The sequence below is a fragment of the Marmota flaviventris genome, chromosome 3, assembly GCF_047511675.1.
Source record: "Marmota flaviventris isolate mMarFla1 chromosome 3, mMarFla1.hap1, whole genome shotgun sequence".
NCBI classification, from domain to species: domain Eukaryota; kingdom Metazoa; phylum Chordata; class Mammalia; order Rodentia; family Sciuridae; genus Marmota; species Marmota flaviventris.
In genome coordinates, this window is record NC_092500.1 from 49,018,007 (window position 1) to 49,040,779 (window position 22,773).

General features: G+C 35.3%; 1 protein-coding gene across 2 annotated transcripts in view; it reads left to right on the forward strand.

The window, feature by feature from the left end:
• The window catches only part of Mdm1 (Mdm1 nuclear protein), a 32,289-nt gene that overhangs the window by 662 nt on the left and 8,854 nt on the right, over positions 1–22,773 (forward strand). The window contains exons 2-12 of one of the 2 annotated variants that reach the window (XM_027928395.3): positions 444–558; positions 4,027–4,397; positions 5,466–5,600; positions 7,730–7,897; positions 9,229–9,332; positions 9,411–9,510; positions 14,816–14,845; positions 15,169–15,344; positions 16,351–16,656; positions 17,493–17,602; positions 17,694–17,803. In XM_027928395.3, the coding sequence (XP_027784196.2) occupies positions 444–558; positions 4,027–4,397; positions 5,466–5,600; positions 7,730–7,897; positions 9,229–9,332; positions 9,411–9,510; positions 14,816–14,845; positions 15,169–15,344; positions 16,351–16,656; positions 17,493–17,602; positions 17,694–17,803 (1,725 nt within the window). Of the gene's footprint in view, positions 1–443; positions 559–4,026; positions 4,398–5,001; positions 5,069–5,465; positions 5,601–7,729; positions 7,898–9,228; positions 9,333–9,410; positions 9,511–14,815; positions 14,846–15,168; positions 15,345–16,350; positions 16,657–17,492; positions 17,603–17,693; positions 17,804–22,773 lie in introns of those variants that run through there. The other variant, XM_027928409.3, reaches the window with a different exon arrangement.

The window sequence follows — 22,773 nt, forward strand, 5'->3', positions numbered from 1 at the left end:
CCGTAGTTCCTTTAAGGTCTCATATCCAGAATGGGAGGAAGTTTGTCTTTCTTTGGTTGATTTTATTAAAATATAAAATGCCTCTAGGCATGATTCAGAATATTGTGTACTTGGTGGGAGCCTGGTAGTGATGAGGAGTTAGGTTGCCACAGGATATCAGATGCACTCACAGTTTGGAATCACAGAACCAGCCCAGAAGGGAGCCTCTCAGATTCCCACTAGCTGTGCCTCAAGTGGTTGTGAGGATTAAAGGATATAACACATGAACTCTTTAGCACAGGGCTGGGGTGAACATTAGCTATTATTAAGGAGCTTGTCTGTGTTTAATTATCGGTCTTGAGTCTTTCAACTCTTCGGAGTTTTGGAAGTTGTTTTTTATTGATGTGTGCCTTAAATCAACTTTCATTAATTGCACTACACTCAAATTGTACTTTACATTACAGGGACTGAGTGAATACCAGAGAAACTTTCTGTGGAAAAAGTCATATTTGACAGATTCCTATAATGCCTCGGTGGGACGAAGATACCCATGGGCTGGACTTAGATCAGATCAACTAGGTAAGTTGATCAAACTAGTAGCCATTATAACTTTAGTAAACCTTGGACTTAGTTTACAAAATGATTTATTCAAAATCCAGATGGTCTGATTAACTCATTCATTTATTTAACAAATATTCGATGAATATTCATCGAATATTTGTTAAATAAACATTTACGGCTGGCATTGTGGCTCAGTGGCAGAGATCTTGCCTCACACATGTAAGGCCCTGAGTTCCATCCTCAGTACCACATAAAAATAAAACAAAGAAATAAATAAAATAAATATATTTAAAATAAATAAATAAATATACATTTAAATATTTGTTTACCATGGCCCCAGACTATCCCAGTATCTAGGGTTATATCACTGAACCAAAGTTCCTTAATTATAGAGATAATAAGCAGTTCAATAAATAAACAGAAATTTCAGGTTATATATAAAATAGTAGGAATGTGAGATAGATAACATGGGAGACAGGTGGATTGGAAGGAAAACATTTTAGATTTGATAGTTGGGGAAGACTTTTCTAAGGAGGTGACATTTGAACTGGGAAAACTGAGAGGGGATTAGCCTGGGGAAGAACACTCCCAAAATCTTGAGGAATGGAAGTGTAGATTAAGTGGCTTGCCTCAGGTTCACAGTAAATGGCAGAGCCATGATTTGGAATCAAGTCTGTTTTGTTTAGAGCCCATGAACTCAGAAGGTCACATTCTTATTACACACACTGCCTCCCCATATCCTAGGGAATTCTGAGTCCTGACCAATTTTCCCAGGCATGATAGAAAAGAGACAGACTGACTTTACTGTATCTCCCTGTTTAATTTCTCCCTCACTAGAGTGTAATATCTCTGAGAGCAGGGCTCTGTCTTCTTGTTTCTTCTCAATACCTAACTCAGGGCCTTGGAATACTCGACTACTTATTAAAACTGATTTTTGAATGAATGAATAAACTTAAATTTAAATCTGCATTTTGCCAAGTGAGATTTAACCCACAGCATAGGATTGTTGTAAGGTATTAAATGAGATGTTGCTTATTAGGGCATGTGTATATGCACAGATCAGTGCTTGGTACCTCATGGATGACTTGTGAGAACGACTGATGTGCGGTATCTAAGTTCCTTAAATATTAGATTTTAAAACAGGAAAAGGAAAGACCTATGAGCAGAGTAAAAAGGTTGGGAAGTTATTGAAAATGGGGAGTGTTTCCAGGATTAGGTTTGGGGAACAAAGGAAGAGTGGCTACAGTGTGTGGCTATTTTAGGATTCCTTCTGAAGTATCAGGATGCTTATCCCAACATGACTTCAGAGACTTGGGTGTCCCTTGCTTCCCTGGGAGGGTGTTGGGAATACCCTTCTGCTCATAATCTTCTCTTTCCAAGTGACCAGAAATTCCACATTTTCAAGGTGCCATTATATTAAGAATGCAAAATAAATCTTAAAGTGTAGATATCCTGCCGAAGGCCCAGAGGGATATGAAAAGAGCATTAACAATTTTTAGCCAGATAGTTGCTCCCATAATATTTTAACTTAGATCAACTACATTTTAAGGGACAGTGATAAAAGGAGACCCTGGGAACAAAGCCACTTTTGAACAATGTATGTTTAAAAGGAAGGAATGGTCTGGGCGGGGGAATGTCAATGGAAATTTTAAGTAAGGGCAGAGGGTGAAGCCAGAGCTCAGAAATGGAGGTGGGAGGTTAGCAGGGAACAGTGGTAGTTTTGCATAGGACTGAATGTACATTCTTTTAACATTCTGTGTTTATTACCCTGGGATTTGCTGGCTCTGGGAGACAAGGGTCAGTCTACTTGAGAATCTTCCCTTTACATTTGGTGCACCTACCCAAATCCTGACTTTGTATTAAAACAGAAGTCTAAGGCAGTGTTCTTCAAATTTTTTTTGCTTTCATGCTTCCTAAAAGAATTTAGAAAATCTTGCTATCCACTCTCATACATTTTTAAATTGATATTCATTTATTTTTATTTATGTTTTTTATAAATAGTTTATAGGAGAGTACTTTCTGGCATATTGGATATTGAATAGATGCTTTACGTATATTTTGTTAAAACATGGGGCTGCCAACTTAGCTCATTCAATTTATGGAAAATATTCCTTATGTAATTGACAAAGTCATTTCTCACTGGCAAACTGACCAGCCAAACTAGGTATTTCCTGTGAGAAAAAAAAAAATTAACTATCTTTTGGTTCAAAGTTAATGAACCAAAAGTTAATTTCACATGACATCCTTCTCATGTGTCTGAATTTTAATTCTAAGATAGGTGGATGGAAAAGATGTGAAAGTGTATTTAATAAGATGCCATTCCTTTGTTATTTCAAGTCTGCCTGTGCTTTTCCTGTCATCTATTCTCCCCTGGGAATTATGCTTTCTTGATTGTCCCCTTGTCTCCCCACCCTTGAGATTTTGTTATACCGGGGGGTGATGCATCATAGTAAGTTTCAGTGGGTTGTGAGGCATGTCTGTCTTTTGTAAAGTAGGAATAGGGTGATTATCAAAGGGGCAGTGGGAATGGAACTGCAGGTGGCAGATGCAGCTCTTGGCATAGATCAGTGTAAAGCAAGAGCACATATGGATTGGATGAGGATCTGGAAGGTGTTCATTTCTGTTTATTCCCCTGGGAAGTCTTAACCTTATCCATTTGGAGGCCATTGGTCTAGGGAAGCCGGTAAGGACAGGAACTCTGGGTTGACAGCTAACACATTTGTGATAGTGGTGATGGAGCTCTTGGTTTTATCTTGTCACCAATTCTCTGTCTGCCTTCCTTTTTCTTCCATTTCTGATCTTCACCCTCTTCCCCTCTCTGCAGCAGTCTTCTTTCTCTTTAAAGAATGACTCCAAACTAGGCCAGTGTCTCAGTGCTGTGATTTACAGAGCTTCTTTTACCTCAGTAGATGGTGAAGTTTCTGGACATTTGCTTGCCAGACAGAAGTATAGAGAAGTCATATCTTAACTCTCGTTGAAAGGATTCATTATTTCTGCTGCTCAGGAAATCAAGGCAAAAGTAGAACCACGATCCAGCATAATGACATTCCATCCCTTCTCATTTGGGTCTGCTCTGCATAAGAGAAGCTTTGTGCAGAGTTCCAAATTTTGACAGACCAGGGCCCATTGTCCTATTAAGTAGAACAGGAAAGTAATTAGAGACGGAGGCAACATGTCCTCGCTGGCTTGCCAATCTGTTCACCTTTCGATTCTTGTGACTTGTGTAAAGATAACCTGAGCATTGTGACCCCAATTTTTAATTTTTGGTTATGGTTAAGCTTTTAATACTTTGATAAAGCAAAATTAAATATTTTATGTTGAAAAATATACTTAGCTTTATATCCTGATTCTGAAGGAAATTGTGTGTATATGTATATATATCTCTAACTGAATTTTAAATTCCATTTCTTCTTTCATAGGTATTATTAAGAGTTTTCTTTGTAACTTTGTGGTTTGGTAGCTATTTTTGTATACTGTGTTTTGTAGGGATCACCAAAGAGCCAAGTTTTATTTCCAAAAGAAGAGTCCCTTACCATGACACACAGGTTTCAAAATCTCTGGAGTGGAATGGAGCTATCTCAAAGAATGATGTGATTGTATCACCAGAACCTAAAGTCCCAGAAATACCAAAATCACAAGAGATGAAACAAAACAATGTAAACCAAGAAAAAGTTCTCTCACTAGAGGGCTCCAGGGTTCCCAAGAGAACCAGATCTCATTCTGCAGACTCCAGATCTGAAGGAGCTTCATGTGCTGTGGAAAAGAACGAGGATGTAATAGCAAACCATGTACCGGTTAATGAAAATGTGGAACTGGAACATTCTACCAAGCTTCTTTCCGAAAATGTAGATGATGGGGTAGGCATATTCATTGTGCTTTTTTTTTCAGAAGCCTAGAATTCTTTATTGGTTTTAACATCACTTTACTAATATTACATTTTGTGTTTAAAAATTTTCCCTTGTTTTTTGTCTGTGGTATAGTTGATAAAGAGGCTGTTGACTTCAGTTAGTATGAATGGTTCTATTCTTCATACTTGATATTTTGAATTGGTTTTACTAGGATAGGCCTTCATTGGGTGAACAGCCTGCCTCTGGATTTTAGTCATCAAAATTGGCACCTGAGTCCTAAGGGAGAGATCAAGTTGAGACAGAAAGGGGAGTAGGCCATTACTTCTGGCAGAGGTACTGAGCTGACTTCTACCCATCCCCATTTCAGTTTCTTATTGTATACCAGCAAGAAAACAAACAGAATCTCAGTTGACCAAATGCAAAAGGAAGGAGAGTTCTGGCTGGCTGTTAAAGATCTTGCAGTTCTGTTCTCTTTTGTCACAGCTGGCCTGCCACTGTTCCCTGTGAGCACATAAGCAGAAGCTCAGGGGCTCCTTTGTGGGATCTCATTGCCTTCAATCCATGGCTCCTTCCTTGTTTCATGTCCACCACTGACTGGAACTCTGCAGAGGCACTTCAGAGTGCTGGAGAAGAATCTATGGCTTGTTGAGAAAACTAGGGGTGCAGGGGAATCAAGGAAGGTGATGTGTGAGTCTGGTGGGCAGGGGAAGTGGGTGTCCATATAAATAATGTGTGGATTAGAAAAGGTACTTTTTTTTTTTTTTTTTTGTAATAGATTTAATTATGAGTGATTGGTAGGAAGGGACTGAGAGATGCTGCCTTTTTCTGGGGTGCATAATAGTCCATTGACAGTATTAAGAGTGGAATTTGAAATAGTTTAACAGTTTAAAGATCATTTAAAAGTTTTAAAGTTTGCTGCACAATAATGTGCACATAGTTAGTAATGCTGTGACGTAGCCCTAAAAACTTGTTAAAGAGGATAGATTTCTTTTTTGTGTTTCTAAGCACAATTGAAAAGAAAGTTTGAGTACAAATTTTTAACGGCTTTGAGTGATTTTTTTTTTTCTCTTCTAACAGGTGGATAGACTTCTACGTAAGAAAGCTGGATTGACAGTTGTTCCTTCACATAATGCCTTGAGAAATTCTGAATATCAAAGGCAGTTTGTTTGGAAGACCTCTAAAGAAACTGTTCCAGTGTTTGCAGCCAATGAGGTAGTTTAAAGGATATAATACATTTTTAAGTATCATCATCTGATGTAGTGATGTAAATTTACATAGAATTAAAAGCCAAAAGAAATTTGGTACTTATGTAGGCCCTGAGGTAGGTTCTAGAAAACAGAATGAGAGTTTTGCTAAAATCCTCTTACTACTTATGATTTATAGCAGTAATGTTATACTGTCCTAGGCTACTGATGATCATTGTTGCCAGATCCATCACATACACTAATTATGAGACAGGGTAATGAAAACTTGGGGAACTGGAAAGTTTTTGCATGCTAAGAGATATTTTTACTAAAAAATTTCATTACGTTGATTTTATTCTAAAATGCTATGCTTAGTTGACTAATATTTTTGCATTTTTCTGTCTTTTAAGAAAGACATAACTAGTTCGGATATATATTTTAATAAATATAAAATCACTAAAGTAACACAAGATATGTAATTTTGTTTTTGTATCAGGTGAATAATAATAATAATTGACAGTTTATAAAATTCAAAATGTGATATTAGATTTCATTATACTCTTGCACAATTTTAGATATTCTGCTGTTTTATTGCTATCATCTTCTAGATATTTCTTAGGATCTGAACCCTTGTTTATTTTCTTAACCATACTTCCAGGCCTAGGTAGGAAATAGCTCTACTTCCAGGACCCTTGAGAACTTAGCCTTTTCTTTTTCCTGGTCTTTGTGTTTGTCTTGATTAAATACACACACTGTTTCACACCCCCTCACATTCATTTTTTCCTGTACTGCAACATTCACTTGTATACTTTATATACCTCTAAAAATTAAGAGGAGAGGATAGTTGGATTCTGCAGGACAACAGTGTCATTCATCTTACACTAAAATAATAATACCAGTGACTGCATACATTGTGGCAGTTTTGGGCTTATTGAAACTTATAACATTTTAAGAACATATTAACCTAATAAATAGGTTTAGTACTTCTTCTGCTTGTTCACAGATATTCTTGGATTTTAAGTACCTAAGAAAACTACTTTATGATCTGAAAATTGTAATTGTTCAGTTTTCATGGAATATTTGAGGCATAAACTAAAGTTGATTCAAATCAGAACCATATTGACAAGTTTTACATGTTAGCGAACGCATTGTGTAGAAATGTTATTTTTATAGTATCAAAAGTACAACATGAAATAAATCAATAGCAATATCTTCACTAGTAATCTTATTACTTTCGTTAGTGAGGGTTTTAAAGAATTCTTTTGGAAGCAAATGTTCTTTGTAAGTCAAAAGCATATCAGTTTCAGGGTCTGTGACTTGAAGAGCTCTATGATAAGCTTTCATTACTTGTTGATGGAACCTCTAATAGAGCTATTCAGTTCTATTTTATCAGACACCTGTCCTCTGAAAGGATGTCTTATATTAAGTATGTAAAGGAGTCAGAACAGTTTTCGGCTGAAAAGTCCTTGAGGTTGTCTTGTATTAAAAAAGGCGTACTGCTTGGATTAGATCTGAATGAAGATGTGCTGTTCAGCATTTTAAAGTAACAGTACTGTAGAACTTACTTGAACTCCTACTTATTCCATTTGACTTCCTTGTAATCAGTGGTTATATACCATAAGATTGAAACCATATGATAAAACATTAAGGATAAAATGAAACATTTAATGTAATTTCCCGAATTTTTTTCTTGCTTAGCGAAAAAGGTAAAAATAAGTAAGCAATGGAAAAACTCAATCAAACACATCTGGTATTCAAAATATTAAGAATTTTATATTGTTATAAGAAGAGAAAATTTATGTAAAGGAGGGACAAAAACAATTACAATTTTATTTATATAATTCAAATATTTCTATTTTACTTACGGGAGGTTGGAGGTAGGTAAATGGGAAGAAAAGATAAAACACAAGTGTGGTTTATTACTTATTTTGTCTTAAGCATTATTTTGATTACAGTTACTATTATTTAAAATGTAATTAAGAATATGGAAATTTGACCTTTGGATTAGACATATGAAGTGAAATGACAGTCATATATAATTTTGCTTTTTTTAATCCTATAATTCAACTTTATATATGATTTTTTTTTAAAAAACAAAGACCTAAGTTCTGTATTAACTGACAAAAAAATCTAAACTAAACTAATTTTTGTTTTAAGGTTTTCCACAATAAAGCCCAATTTGTTCCACAATTCAAAGGTAATTCAATTGTCCATGAAACTGAATACAAAAGAAATTTCAAAGGTTTATCTCCAGTGAAAGAACCAAAATTAAGAAACGATTTGAAAGAAAACGAAAATCTTGAAACAGTATCTCCTGAAAAGAAGGTATTCATTGATTCTTAACCTTCAAACAAACAAATCCCCATGATTAGATCCCTTCTTTCTTTTCTTTGCAAGTGCATTTATTTATTTGTTCATCATATGTCAGATGCTCATCAAGTACTTACTTGGAGCCAGGCCCTGGGTCAGTGCAGAGACTACAGGGATGACAAACACACCAAGTCCCAAGCAGCTCCTAGGCTAGTGGGACACACATATATATAAGTAATTAAAAATAATATGGCTGGGTTCGGTGGTGCACACTGGTAATCCCAGGGACTAGGGAGACTGAGGCAGGAGTATCTCAAGTTCAAAGTCAGCCTCAGCAAAAGCAAGGCACTAAGTAATTCAGTGAGACCCTGTCTCTAAATAAAATACAAAATCGGGGTGGGGATGTGGCTCAGTGGTCGAGTGTCCCAGAGTTCAGTTGCTAGCACCCCCTACCCCAAAAAATAATGTAGTGTGACAAACTCTTAGCAATACAGCAGGTAAGTATACTATCTGATATCAAATGATTGACCTTACAGTAATGTAAGCTGTAAGTATAACAGGAAAAATAAACACATATTGTAAATTAAGTAATAGAAATTAAACAGAAACACATACACATGTGTTTTAAACCAAAACCTTAGCATGCTGTTATAACTAGTATAATTCACATCACTTATACACAATATAACAGTTATACACAGTATAACATTTGCTTCAGTATGTGAAATTATACCCATTTTAAGTAACAGCATCAGACTAAAATCATAAATGACAGGAAAATGAAATATAAATGTTATTTTTGAGTCTCCTGTAATGTTGATAACCTGATACTTTATGGTTTCTATAATAAGTGTGTGACTAAAAGTAAAATTATATGTGTGTATGTATTTGGATTTTTTTTTTTTTTTAACTGTGACATTCTTTGGGAAAAATGTTAAGTTACTCAGTAAAGCATTGTGGTAACTTATTCATCAGAATTTACATTTAATTACTGTAACAATTAAATGTGAATCTAGAACGTCAAAGAAATCTGCAATCACTCTTCAATATGTAGTAACATTAAGTTCGATTATTTAGATGTGTATTTGTTAATCTTCCCTAGCAAAGGGTCTAAATTGTTTCTCGTTAGAAAATGAAACCATATCCTGTGTTATATTCCCTGAAACTAACTAGATGTATTGGTTTCAAAACTTGTTGATTTGTTATGACTTCTGTTATCTTTAGTGTTTAAAGCCTGCTTCTAAAAACAGAAATGGAATATAATATCCATGCTTAACTTTATCACATCTGTGTTTTTACTTTATAATATATTTGAAGCATAAAATCTTAAATTATTTCCATTTTAGTGTAATAAAACAGATGATCTTTTAAAATTAGAAGCAGAGATGGCATCGAAGGACTCAAACCAGCCTAAAAAGAAGCTTGCTCCTTGGAGACATCAGAGGCTTGGGTATGTATTTTAGAAAAATATCATGGTATTTAGATGGTGAACGTAGTGGAATATTTACCTTCATTTCCTCTCTGTTAGGAAGGTGAATTCTGAGTATAAAGCAAAATTTCTGAGCCCAGCTCAGTATTTATATAAAGGTGGAGCTTGGACATGTGCGAAGGAAAATGTGCCAGATCAGGTGAGTATGTAATTTCTCCTTTGCTTTCTGTCTGTGTACGAATTTAATTTCATAATGAGTTTTAATAACAGAGACTTAAAGATGCACTATAGCATACTTTTAGAGTATAGCACTAAAAATATCAGGAACTTCAAGCTGTATGCATTAGAATATAATTTATCAATGTGTTTACTATTTTTATAACAAAAGTCTTGCTAGAGATTAATATTTATTATTAACCTGTTTAAAGTTAAAAATTTTTTTGCAATAAAACATTTGATTATTTTAATAAATTCAATTTACAGAATTGTAGCACCATAGATTTGATTCTTTTATGACATTCAAACCTCCAGTCAGTGTGTATGTACCATTACTGTCTCTAGGCAAAAGGAAGGTGAAGCCTGAGTTCTTAGAAGTTTGAGTTTTAGTGTTGGGGTACCCTGATATAAGGGAGAAAGAAACTTTGGGGATCTAAAGATAGGTCTGAGGAAAGGGTAATTATTCCTTAAAACTGAGAATTTTTACTTGTCTGGCGTTTCTAATAGGCAAAGGATAAGCAAAGGCACACTTCTAGTTATCATTTAATTAGTATCTGTAAAACCATATCTTGAAAGTTTTTTTTTCCTTCCTTTTCTGTGTGCATAAACTAAATTAAAACATTTTTTGTTAGATATTGGTGAACATGCTTCTTCCCCCAACATTCTAAAGAGAGAGCTTCACTCCTAGTGAAGGTGCTGGCACTTTGAGCTTCTGGTTCTTTAAACTGGCAGCTCCCAGACTCATTTCTTGGCCTCTTCTGGGCTTTGATTAGTTCTAGGAGTTACTTGATTAATCTTCTACCATGGTTGCTCTTGGTGCTTTTCTACCTGATCATGGCTCAGTGGTAGTATAGGCAGAGTAAGACACAAAGCTCCAGCTGTCCCAGATTTTATCTGGGGCAGCATTCATCTGTTCACCCTAGTGAAATCAAATTAAAAAGTTGAGCATCAAAAGTAGCCCTGATGGAAGAAGAATCAAGGCAACTAAATTATTTTTTATTATCTTCTTTTGTTGGTGCATTCTAATTGTATAGAATAGTGGGATTTGTTTTTACATATTTGTATGTGTATACAATATAACAATGCAATTTGGTCAGTTTTGTTTCCCAATTCCTCCCTCTCTCTCCTTTCCTCCCTCTTACTGGTTCCCTTCCTCTATTCTACTGGTCTCCTTTCCATTTTCATGAGATCCCCCTCTCCTGCCCCACCTACCACTCGCTGCTTTTATTTTTTTCCTCTAACTTCCACATGAGATAAAACACATAAAATTATTTTATAAAGTACTTATTGACCTTTGACTTTCAGAGTTTAGCTTATTTCACTTATTATAATACTTCCTTCAGCTAAACTCTTGAGCTGTTTATGAGTGTCCCAGATCTTGGCAAGGAATTCTGTGCTCTGTGATGGGGCCAGGGGAAAAGTCAAGGACACAGGCAGAACACATATGGTCACTGAGGTGGCCACTACAATAGGGTTGGCTGCTGACCTGTCATGCTTGGGCACTTTACTAGAGGGAGATGGTGAGAAGCTCTTGTTTTGGAAAGATTATCTCCTAGTCTCTGAGACATCTTTACACTAAGATGAATTGGTATTTAGGCCTCATGTCTAAACATTTAATGGACTGAGAGGATTGTTATGTTGAAGTCTTGAAAAGATAAAATTCCTGATATTTCCATGATTGAAGGGAACTTTGTTGTAAATTTAATATGTTATTTTCAAAGTTTCCTGTTGTGATATCTTGTAATCAACTGTTTGATTTATTAATTGCTATTGCTATTTGTAAATATTTAAACTAGAAGCATAGTTTGTCTTAAGTTCTTTGAGAAAAATAATTTTTAAAAGTAAATTGGAATTTGAAAGGAATTAAAAATTTTCTCTAATAAGTTAGTGGTCAGTGATATTAGTAAGTTTTTGTTAACCAGGTTATAGACATTTAATGTAGGCCATATTTTATTTAAAATCTTAGATCCCTCCCCACCACCCAAAGATATTTACTGTATGTGGCTGATAATGACGTGCCTAAATATAAGGTTCTCTGTCACTTCCCTTCCTAATATTTAATGCACCATTCATATTCTTTGAATGCACTTTGACATAAGTGACCTTTATCATGAAAATATTGTCACTTTTTGAGTCATGTTACAGTTTTCAAGTCCACATATCATCTTCATTTTCTTTTATATTGTGGAAACGTGGTATTTATCGTCAAGTCACTGGGTGTTTTGTCCTAAGTCCCAAGTACCTCTTCACTTAATACCTTAGTGGTAGGCTTTGTCAGGTGTTTTATGTTTGTCATCTCTGTAATATAATCACTTATACAGTTGTTTTATGAAGTACTTATTTAAAAGATTATTTTTAATAACAGCTAAGAAAAATAATAACAACCAAGAGTTGCAATTGTTAGATCCTTGCCCTCAGAAAAATTACTGAATTGTGTTAAATTTATTTTTTGCTCGATTGTTCGGTGATCTTTTGGTTAGCAAACATTGGTTGAGGTAATGTGAGGACACATTAGAATAGGACAAGAAGGACTTTGAAGATAAAGTCCCACATTCAAGAGTCATAATTTGACAGATATAAGGACTAGATATAAAGTGACTCCTCTTTTTGGAGGCATGATTTATTTTTATTTTTATTTTTTTATTTTGAGATAGGGTCTTGTTAAGTTGTTCAGGTCAGCTTTTTGAGCTGCTGGGATTACAGGTGTGCGCCACTGCACCCAACTGAGGCATGATTTTTGAGAAAAAAGATTTTTTCCCTCCAGTTTTCTGAATTTGATTTTTCTGAATATAAACTTCAAATGACTTAATTTAATGCTTAGTTTGGAAAAAGTAATTAAATAATGAAAACATCCTACTTATAGCATTTATATCATATAATCTGATGGCATTACTTAACCCAGAAAGATCTTTGTATATTGTTTTAGGTTGGGAATGGTTTATATCTTTTCTTTTTTTTTTTTTTTTTTAATTTTTTAATACTTATTTATTAGTTTTCGGCAGACACAACATCTTTGTTTGTATGTGGTGCTGAGGATCGAACCCGGGCCGCATGCATGCCAGGAGAGCGTGATACGCGCTTGAGCCACATCCCAGCCCCTATATCTTTTCTTTTTAGTGGTTCTGGTTGTGGTTGTAGGGGTCATTCTTAATCTACATTATTGATTTTGTTTTCTCTTTCTAGTAGAACACTTTACTTTGGGAGATGTCAACCTCCTAACTTCTCAGTTTTAGAATTCTAGAAGTTTAAAGGATTGTATTTGTGAAAACAGCATCAGCACTGAGATTATTCATAAAGATTGCTAATAAAGAAAATTTAATGCATCAAATTTTAAATGTCAGTAAAAATGGGAAACTAAAACTTTACAGAATTTCTATAAACTATCTCCTCTCCTTCCTTTCTAAATATGATTGGTATCAAAACTGGATCACTGTGTACATAGAGGGGCTCTTCATCCATTATCTCATTGAACAAGCAATAAGCTGCTTCCACATGGAGAGAATGCAGCCTCCTCTACTGCTCCTTCCACTCTTTCACACGTGGTGGTACTGATTGGACCCCCTCTTGAACCTCTTCTTAAGTTTATAGCTCACTGGTTTATTATGACATAGACTTGCCAATATTAGAATATTTAGGTACAGGTTGGCCTCCTTTATTGGACTAGAAACCCATTGAGTACAAGGGAGTTTCTTGCTTATCTCTGACTGTTAGCTCTGCAGCTCAGGCCTACTTCTCATCCATACTCGAACAGGTTATGTCTGAAATCAGTGCTTAAATGCTACTTTCCCCCTCACTCAAGGAGTTCATAGGTTAATGGAAGAGGTCTTTGAGAACACTAGAGCAGGAAGTGATACTAAAGCATGCAGACTTTGTGTAGGTAATAGAGAGGCCATGAAGCATGTGGAATGTATTTCTTAGACATAACAATCAGGAGTATGTCAAGGCACTGTATAACACGGTTGCTGTGCATTCAGATACACTGGTTAGACATTCAACAGACAACCCATGTGTTTCAGTTCTGTCTATTAATTACAAACCCCCTACAAGATATTTTCTTTAAAGTGCAAGAGTTGAAAGAAATGAAAAATGAGCATACTTGGATTTTTGGGGGGCAGTGAAGAAAACAATTTTTAAAATTCTCCTTTAGGATTCTTTTTCAGGTTCAGCTCAGAGCATTAGGGCTTTGCAGGGATCATGTGGCTTCTTATGCCATAGGTGCTGTTTTTTGCTTTGTCTATTTCCTTAGAAATGTAACACTTTCAATCTCTTTGCTTTCAAAAGAGTGTCTTGTTAAGAAACTGAGGCTATGTTTCTTCAGTGCTTTTGCATTGCCAAGTTTCATTCTTTTTTTTTTTTTTGCCTCTAAGTGAAATGAAAACATTTCTATCACAATATCCTGACAGCCTTTTAATGCTAATGGTCTACTTTTATGATTAAAAAAATGTTGTAGTTTTTTCAAGAATAAATAAAGATTTTAAGTAAAATTTTGAGGGTAAAGCTTCTATGTATTTATTTTTTTACATTGTGCAATTGTATTTAGTGAAGCCAGCAGGTGGCAGTATAATGTATAAAATAAAAGGATTTCCAATGTTTATAAGGCTTCTTTTCATATGAAAATGTTATTTTGCGTATTAGGGAATTCAAATTACATTAACATTCTTTTTATATCTTGTCATCTTGTTGAATATATTATAATTATTATTTTGTTGGAATTTCTTTTTTTTTTAATTCTTTTTAGGTATATATGACAGTAGAGTATATTTTGACATATTATCCATACATGGAGTATAACTTATTCAAATTAATCCCATTCCCATTCTCATGGTGGTACATCATGTGGTGGAATTTCTTTTTAATTGTATACTTAGTACCTTTTTAAAAAAGTTGAGATTGCTGATTTTAAGGGAATTGAGGGATTTGGAGAGGGAAACTCACAACTCTCTCAGTGGGGTCTTCTATAGTAGTAGCATATAAAGATGTAAATAAAGCCAGGATGGGAATTTCTGGCATTTAAGTACTTTTCTAGAGGTGGGGAGATGGGAATAGGCATCAGATTACTTGCCACCAATAATATCCCAGCCATGCAAGAATGTGACTGGTTTTCAAGGTAATACTAAGTAACTGAATTAATTATTACTAAAAATATTAATAAACACTGTTTGACAAGTTTGGTGTATATTTATAAGGAGGAATAATGAGTACAGTGTTTCATTATTATTCATTATTTCATTAATATTCAGTTATGGCACTAACCTATCATTAAGTATGTTTCTGTATTCCTCCCCTAGGGTTCTCTAAATGCCATGTGGTATGCAGAGGTTGGTTGCTTTTGAGTTTTTTAAAACTGTAATAATGCATCAAATCCTTGTCTAATTTGTTGGAATAAAAAGTAGTTGTCAATATTTTTCTTAGCTCCTAAAAATTTCTCCTTGCCTGCTGGTCTGAAATAAAATACCTGCATCATGCTTTAGCTTGATCATTTTAATTTTTGCTTAAGTGCAATAGTCTGATGACTGTATGTGGCTATTTTCACCTTCTTTTCTCCTTGGTCCCTGACTGTATTTGTGCAGTGTTTTGCTACTTTGTGATATTTATAAAGCAGCATTTACTATAATGGATGTTGTCTGAATCTCCTGCATAGGTTAAAGAACTCCGAGAGAAGGCTGAGTTTTATAGGAAACGAATTCAGGGAACACATTTTTCTCGGGACCACCTGAATCAGATTCTGTCTGATAAAAACTGCTGTTGGGATGTCTCCTCAACCACAAGCTCGGAGGGAACCATTAGTAGCAATATCAAAGCCTTAGATCTTGCAGGGTGAGATTTCTTTGTGGTTGTTGAAAAAGTATGTTGTAGCTTATATGAATCATGGAGTGATATAGGAAGATGACATGCCTACTCAAAATTTATCTTTTGGTCAAATGAAAAAATGTCCCACTTATTTCATTATTTTAAACTTATTTTCTGTGTAAAAACAAAGATCTATACACATACATATCTATACACACACATACACACATATATACACATACATATATATATATATATATATATATACACACATACTTGATTTAAGTATTTGCATATAAATAATACATAATGTAATTCTGGAAGGCTGGATTATATAATATTCTTTGTCATAATTTATAGCAGAATTAGAATGATTATATGTCAGATGTAAAAGGACTTTAGAAATTATAAAAAAGAAAGAGGCAACAACAATAAAAACTCAAGACAATATAAATCTATTAGTACATGTTCATTATCATTCTTTAATGGATTTTGTGGCTACTATGGAAATTGGCCCCTGATATCATGGAAGAATTCTTTGTTTTAGGTTTTAAAATGAACATGATTTAATTGTTTGCCAGAGAAACTACATTTTGATTTATAGTAAATAAAATAGTTTTTAGTTATTACAGTATATCAATATAATCATGTACACCAAATTAATCTATAATTTTGAATTGTACTATATTTGACTTAAAAATGTATCACAAAATCTAGTCTTTAATAATGTATTGAAAAGATAAATTTAAAATATAAAATTTGGATTGGTGTATTTGGTCCCAAGTATACTTGAATTTGTGTATAACATCAATTTATTAACTGAGCAAGTCAACTTGAGATATAGTAACTTTCATTTATATTCTATGAAATGAACTTTTAATTAGAAATTTTTGTTCAATACCTAGACAAGGCAATATTTGTGGAAAACATATAGCTGTAAACAGTGGAAGGAAATGATGAGCTCAATATAATTAGTATTAACTGGAAAGCTCAAGTTACTCGAATTTAAAACAAAGCTTATTTTGTTATACAGAGATCCTACAAGTCATAAGACTTTGCAGAAGTGTCCTGGTACAAAACCAGAAGAAAAAAGAGACATCTTGGAAGAACAGCCCCAGAAAAATACCATGGAGGAAATGGGCATGTCAGATGCTCCCACCATGCCTGTTAGAAGGCGGCTGGCTTGGGACGCAGAGAATACTCGTGAAGACATAGAGAAACAGCCCAGCGGGGAGAAAGAACAGGAAGAGGAAAGGGGAAGAGACAAACAGGTATATATGGGAGAGCCAGAGAAGATGGAAGTGCACGAGGCATCTAAGGCAGACAAGATAAAAGAAGGGTGAGAGTTTTAAATTTATCAATGTATAGAATATTATACATGACTAATATGTATTTGATTTGTTACTAAGTATAATAAATATAAAAATATACTTTATGTATAGTATAAAATAAATATAAATATACTATAAATTTAAAATATATTTTAAATTTGTGACTAATAAAAAGCAGATTTTACTTTAATGTCACCAAGTATTCACTGCTATGTTGTTTATAATTTGATTCACTCAGATATTTTAGTCACCACTAATTGGTAATTGAACACTTAAAACTCTGGACTCCTTGTGGAAAAAGTAGGATTATTTTTATTTGTGTCCTGGAGTTATGATTTGTAATATTAGCAAATGTGCCTGGAAGAACGACTTTTTTGTTTTAGGTAAAAAGTGCATGTTAACTAATATCTGATGGTACTACCAAAAAAAAAAAAAAGAAAGGATAATGTTTTATAGAATTTTTAAAAAAGTGATTTCTGAAATGTAATAATTCCTGTTGTTTTACATGAAAATTGTTTAGGGGATTGGTTCTGCACCATTGGTAGTGGTGCTTTTTGTCTTTAGTCCAAAGCCCTTGTTCCTTTGTGGTTGTTGCAGCTAGTGTGGGGCCTGGAGCCTGATTTAATTGAAGAGTTCTCAGCTGTGTTGTTGCTGACTTGCAGTGATTCCCCCACCCTTTTCTAGTATTCAGTCCTTTTAACTGCATATGGACTTGTTATTTTTTCAGAAACAAAATGGCCTTCTCTTACGTTTTGTATTTTATTGTTGCACAATGCTGGTATAGTATTTTTAAAATCATATTTTCCAGAGAAAATGCTTCCTAATAGATTGTTCCAATTTGTAGGTCGGGTTCTTCTGTATGCTCAGGAAATGGAGGTAGGCTTCCTACTCCAAAGCTGAGAGAACTTGGTGGAATCCAACGGACTCATCATGATCTTACTACTCCAGCTGTTGGTAATAGGCAAACACTATGCAGTTCTCATTTCCCTACATTTTCTAAATGATAAGATAGTTTAATTGAAACCTGTCTTCTGCATTTTTCCAGGTGGAGCTGTTTTAGTGTCCCCATCTAAAGTGAAGTCTCTAGTCCCAGAGCAGAGGAGAAAAATGTCCTCTCAGGATTGTTTAGAAACTTTGAAGAATGATTTTACTAAGGTAAATATTTATATTTAATTTATATTTAAGAACATCTCTTGTATCTTGTAGCAGATTATTTTTGTCACATATAATAAGTGAATATAGGCATTGAGTGTTTTTTTTTTTTTTTTGGTTGCTGCATTGTTGCTGATATGCTTTCAAATCTTAGTAGTGACTCAACAGGAAGAAAGATAAGAAAAACAAAACTATTTATTGAGCACCAAATGTGTGGCAGTTATATTCCCACTATGTTCTAGGCACTGTTTTAGTATTGGAGATATATCAGTGAAAAACAGCAAAAATCCTGCCCTCATTGAATTTATGTGCTAGTGGAAGAGAGAGACAATAAACAAGATAGCTAGGTAAAATACATAAGTAGTGATAAAGGCTAAGGAGAAAAATAAAGCAGGGGAAGTGAATGGGAAGTGGCCAGGGAGGTCTTCCCTGAGAAGGTAGCATTGGAGCAAAATATGAAGAAGGTCAGGGGTTGACTTGTAAATATCTAGAGAGGAATTCTAGGCAATGAGAACAACAAGTGCAAAGTCTAGAGGTAAAAAGATGCCCGATTCCTAAGGCCAGCCAGGAGGTCATGTGACTGAACAGAGTAGTTCAGAGACACAATGGCATGCTAAAATGTGTAGGACCTTATAGCTCATAGGAAAGACCTTGAGTTTTATTCTCGTGAGATGAAAAACTATTGAAAGGTTTAAGAGTGATATGATTTACCTTAATTTTTCCAAAGTCACTCTAGCCACTGTGTGGAAAATAGATAGTAGGGGTGCAAGGGCAGATGTGTGAAACCTATTAGTACTTAATTACCATGTCCAGGCAAGAGGTGATGGTTGTTTGGATCACGGTGTAGCAATGAAGGTCATATGATGACGTTCAATTCTGGATATAGATTGAAGGTACAGCTGACAAGAATTGCTGACAGATCACATGTGCAGTGGGAGAAAGAGAAGAATCAAGGAAGAGCCAGGATTTCTGGTCTAGAAATAGGATGGAATTGCCAATTAATTGAGGTAGGGAAGACTATGAGGAAAAGATTTGTCAGGAAAGCGTAAGAGTTGGAACATGATGGAACATGTGAAATTTGAGAGTTTATTAGTTACACAAGTAGGCATGTATCTGCAAGTTGGACTGCAGATACAGATTTGAGGCTCTTTATCATATAGGTGGTATAGGTATTTAAAATCCGAGACTGGAGATCATCAAGGGAGTGGTCATAGACAGAAAAAAGCAGGCGATATTGGGAGGTTAAGAAATAACCAGCAGAGGAACAGCCAGTGAGGTGATGAAAGAGAGGAGCCTGGTATCCTGAAGATATCAAGGAGGCAGTGTCAGTGCCACTGATAAGTCAATAAAGTGTAAAAATTGATTATTGGCTTTTGCAACTTGGAGGTCATTAATGACCTTGATAAAGGGCAGATTTGGGCAGAGGAGGGACAAAAACTTAAATGTAAATTGGTTGAAGAGAAAGATGAGGAGAGGGATTGGAGATAGCTATCACAGACAGTCCTTTCAAGAGGTTTTTTCCAAAAAGGAAGCAGGATAATAGAATGTAGATTTAAGAAGTGAGGTGGAGATTGGAAAGGTAGCAGCATGTTTGTATGTTGATGACTATAATTCTGAAGACAGAGAAGATTAGCAAAGCAGGAGTATGGGGAAAATTGTTCAAAGATGCTGAGTAGGAGAAAAGGCTTGGGATCTGGTGGGGACTTTGAAGGGTTGGTCTTGGGCAGTCTGACATTCCTTCATTGTTAGAAGAAGGGAAGCAGAATTCCTGTGCACTGCTAACGAACATAGGAAGATGTGAAGGAGCTTTTGGAGAGAGTCTTCTGATTGTTTCTTGATGATGTATAAAGGAATATCCTTGCTGCGAATGAGGCTGGGGAGGAAAATGTTGGAGATTTGAAAAGGAAGGAGTCATAAAATAGACTTATCAGAGAATAGGAAAGCAATGGGAAATGTGGAACATGGAAGGCAGTGGTAAAGTCTGTTGTAGATTAGTGGTCACAAATTTGATATAAAACAAATGGGACAGGTTGTGTGTTTTTCTCCAGGCATATTTTTGGTTGCAGAGATGAAGGATAGGTAGAGTTGGATTTAATTACTACTTGTAAACATGTTTTGTTAAGGGAAAAAAGTGAGAAACAGGCTAAGGGAATTATAGTGTGTGTAGGGAAGTGATTTATGATAATTGACTGTGGAAGTCATTAGGCAGGACAGCAGAAGGTAATGCGACAATGCAAACATTGCAGGATCAATGGGAGGAAGGTCTTCATAGCCTTAAACACTTGTTAGAATTGGGGTACTTGTGGAGATTAGTTTTAAAGTTAGGAGGTGTGTTGGTTAGGAGTTAAGATTATGAAGAGGTTGCAGTTACCAGTAATGACAAGGTTTCACATATATTCATGGGTTAAAGTAGAATAGAAAACATTCAGAGAAAGGATTGAAAATCTGTGTGTGGTTTTGTTAATGGCTTTTCATGAGTTCCAGAGTACACAGTAGGACTTTTTAGGGGTTTCAGGGAGAGGTGGGGGAGTGTATCAGAGGTCCTCTTAACCCCACTGCTCAGAATAGAGGCCAGCTCATAGCCGCTACTTATTATATACATGGTGAATGAATATCATTTGGGTGATAGAATATCTGAACTATTTCTTGTTGCTTATGCATGTATTGGTTTCTTAAATGAAATGTGACAATAGGAGGATAGTCAGAGGATTGATCAGAATAAAATGCTGACGATCACTTGCCCCCATGGACTGTTCTGCCCGCTCCTCAGAAGTCCAGGCTGCCACCTGGAAGGTGTAAGCTTTAGGCAGCTGGGCACACAAGACTTAGCCACAGTGGGTGGACATAATTTGTTGTTTGCAGTGGATTTGTATGTATTATTTTCACTTTTTGTGGAATTAAGTTTTTGAATAATATAAATAGACTAATAATGTCCTTTGACATTTTAATGCCAATCTCTACCTCAGAGGGTACACTATGCAATTATAACATTTGAATTCAAACTTTTCTGAAACAAGCATATTTTTTACTCATAACTTGATTAGAAATCTCTGCCACCAGAATTTTCTGTCACAAGTAGCATCAGGGCTGGACTAGGAACTAGATGTGGTTATTTCTTATTTTCTATCCCTTGGTTGCTGTTGGTAGAATTGTTAAACTTGAGTCATTAAACTTGATATGCCAAATCAGTTTTTTTCTTTATTTTCTTATAAAAACTATTGTTATGTATGAAATTAAACCCATAGTCTTTTAGTTTCTAATGAATTATTCCCATTACTTAATTACATTTGATTAATAGCACCTTATATCTCTTTTTGCTATAGGAATTAGACTAAATCATAATATTCAGGAACTTTTTCACCATTAACTTTTAATCACATACCTTAAATTGTGTAGAAATTATATGGTAGCAACAATTAGGGTGACTTTCACCTTACATGTATAAACTTGGGGAGGTGAGTGTTTTAATGCTCAATTAGACAATAAAACTGAGGTCACATGGTTGTCATGTGGAGGAATAGAATTGGATTTTGGTTGGTCTATCCTCAGAGCTCGTGATTTTAATCCTTAAACATAACTGTCTCACAAAATTTTATAGAGTTCTCATGATATTGGTTTGGTCCTCAGGTAGCATTTTCATATTTTATAAATGATACTAAAAACCCAGATGTGTGTTACTTTCTTTATTCAGCAGGAGTTGCTTCTCCATTTATACACATGCTAGACAGCATGGCTGTAACGCCAATAAGGACAGATATGATACAAGACCTTGTGGAACCTATGGTTTTGTGAGGAGACAAATAATCAGTCATACCCCCCAAAAATTAGAAATTAAAACTAATTTGGGCTTCAAACTCTGAAATATATAGTGCTGTTCTGGAAGGAATTGACCTGATCATGGAAGTCAGGAAGCATCTTCAAAGTCAAGGATGCCTCTTAGAAGAAATCATAATTCACCTGAGATAAAGAGGCAGTGGAAGCCCTAACTGCATACAAAGGGTGGGGAGGAAGAGCATAGCATGTACCAAAATCTGTAGAGAAAAAGAACATAGGGTTTTAAGAAATAAGGACCAGTGCATTGTGTGGTGGGGAGCATGGTAGATCATGAGGCTAGAAAAGATAGCAGCATTAAAAATTTCTCTTATTATCTCAAGAGCAATGGGAAGCCATCAAAATATTTTAAATAATGGAGTACTGTGATTGATTATATTTTGCAAGTTCTTGGTGGTTATCCTAGGAAGCAAGAGTAGACTGGAGTTCTTTTAAAGTCCATTGTGGTAGTCCAAGTAGGGGATATTGTTGGGATGTCTTGGGCTAATGAGAACAGGCCTGGATAGAAGTGGATGAAACTGAAGAAGTGGAAGAAACTGTGTGAGGGGAACAGTGCCAAGCCTTGATGCTGGGTTAGGTGATGGGGAATGAAAGACCGTGGAGGACTTCTAAGTCTCTGGCTTTCCGACAGGATTGATGGGGGCTTTGCACTAAGAGAACTCTGGACAAGGACTCTATTTGGAGGGGAATATCAGGAGTTACATTTTTATTCACTCAATTCCATATTCATTGGCTCTAACTTAGGTGCTAGGCACTGTTCTGAGGGCTGGAGCTCCTTGATTATCAAGACAGAATCTCTGTCTTCATGCAGCTTCCATTTTCACTGGGAGAAATATATATAATTTCTTTAGGAAGATAAGTTTGCATAGTAGGAAGTGCTGTGAATTAAACAATAACTTCAGATGACCTCCAATGGATGGGTGAGGCCATCAGGATAGGCACGCCCAAGAGGTAACTAGCTAAGAAGGACTAATGAGGAAGGTTGTCCCTACAGGGATCTGAGGCAGAGATTGTTTTCCAAGTAGGAAGACTAGCAAGTGCAAGTGTCCTTACCTGGGGCTGAGTTTTCTTTTTTCTTTTTTAAAGAAAAAAAATGATATTTTTAGTGTTTCTGTATGATTAAAAATGTAGGAGACAAAATC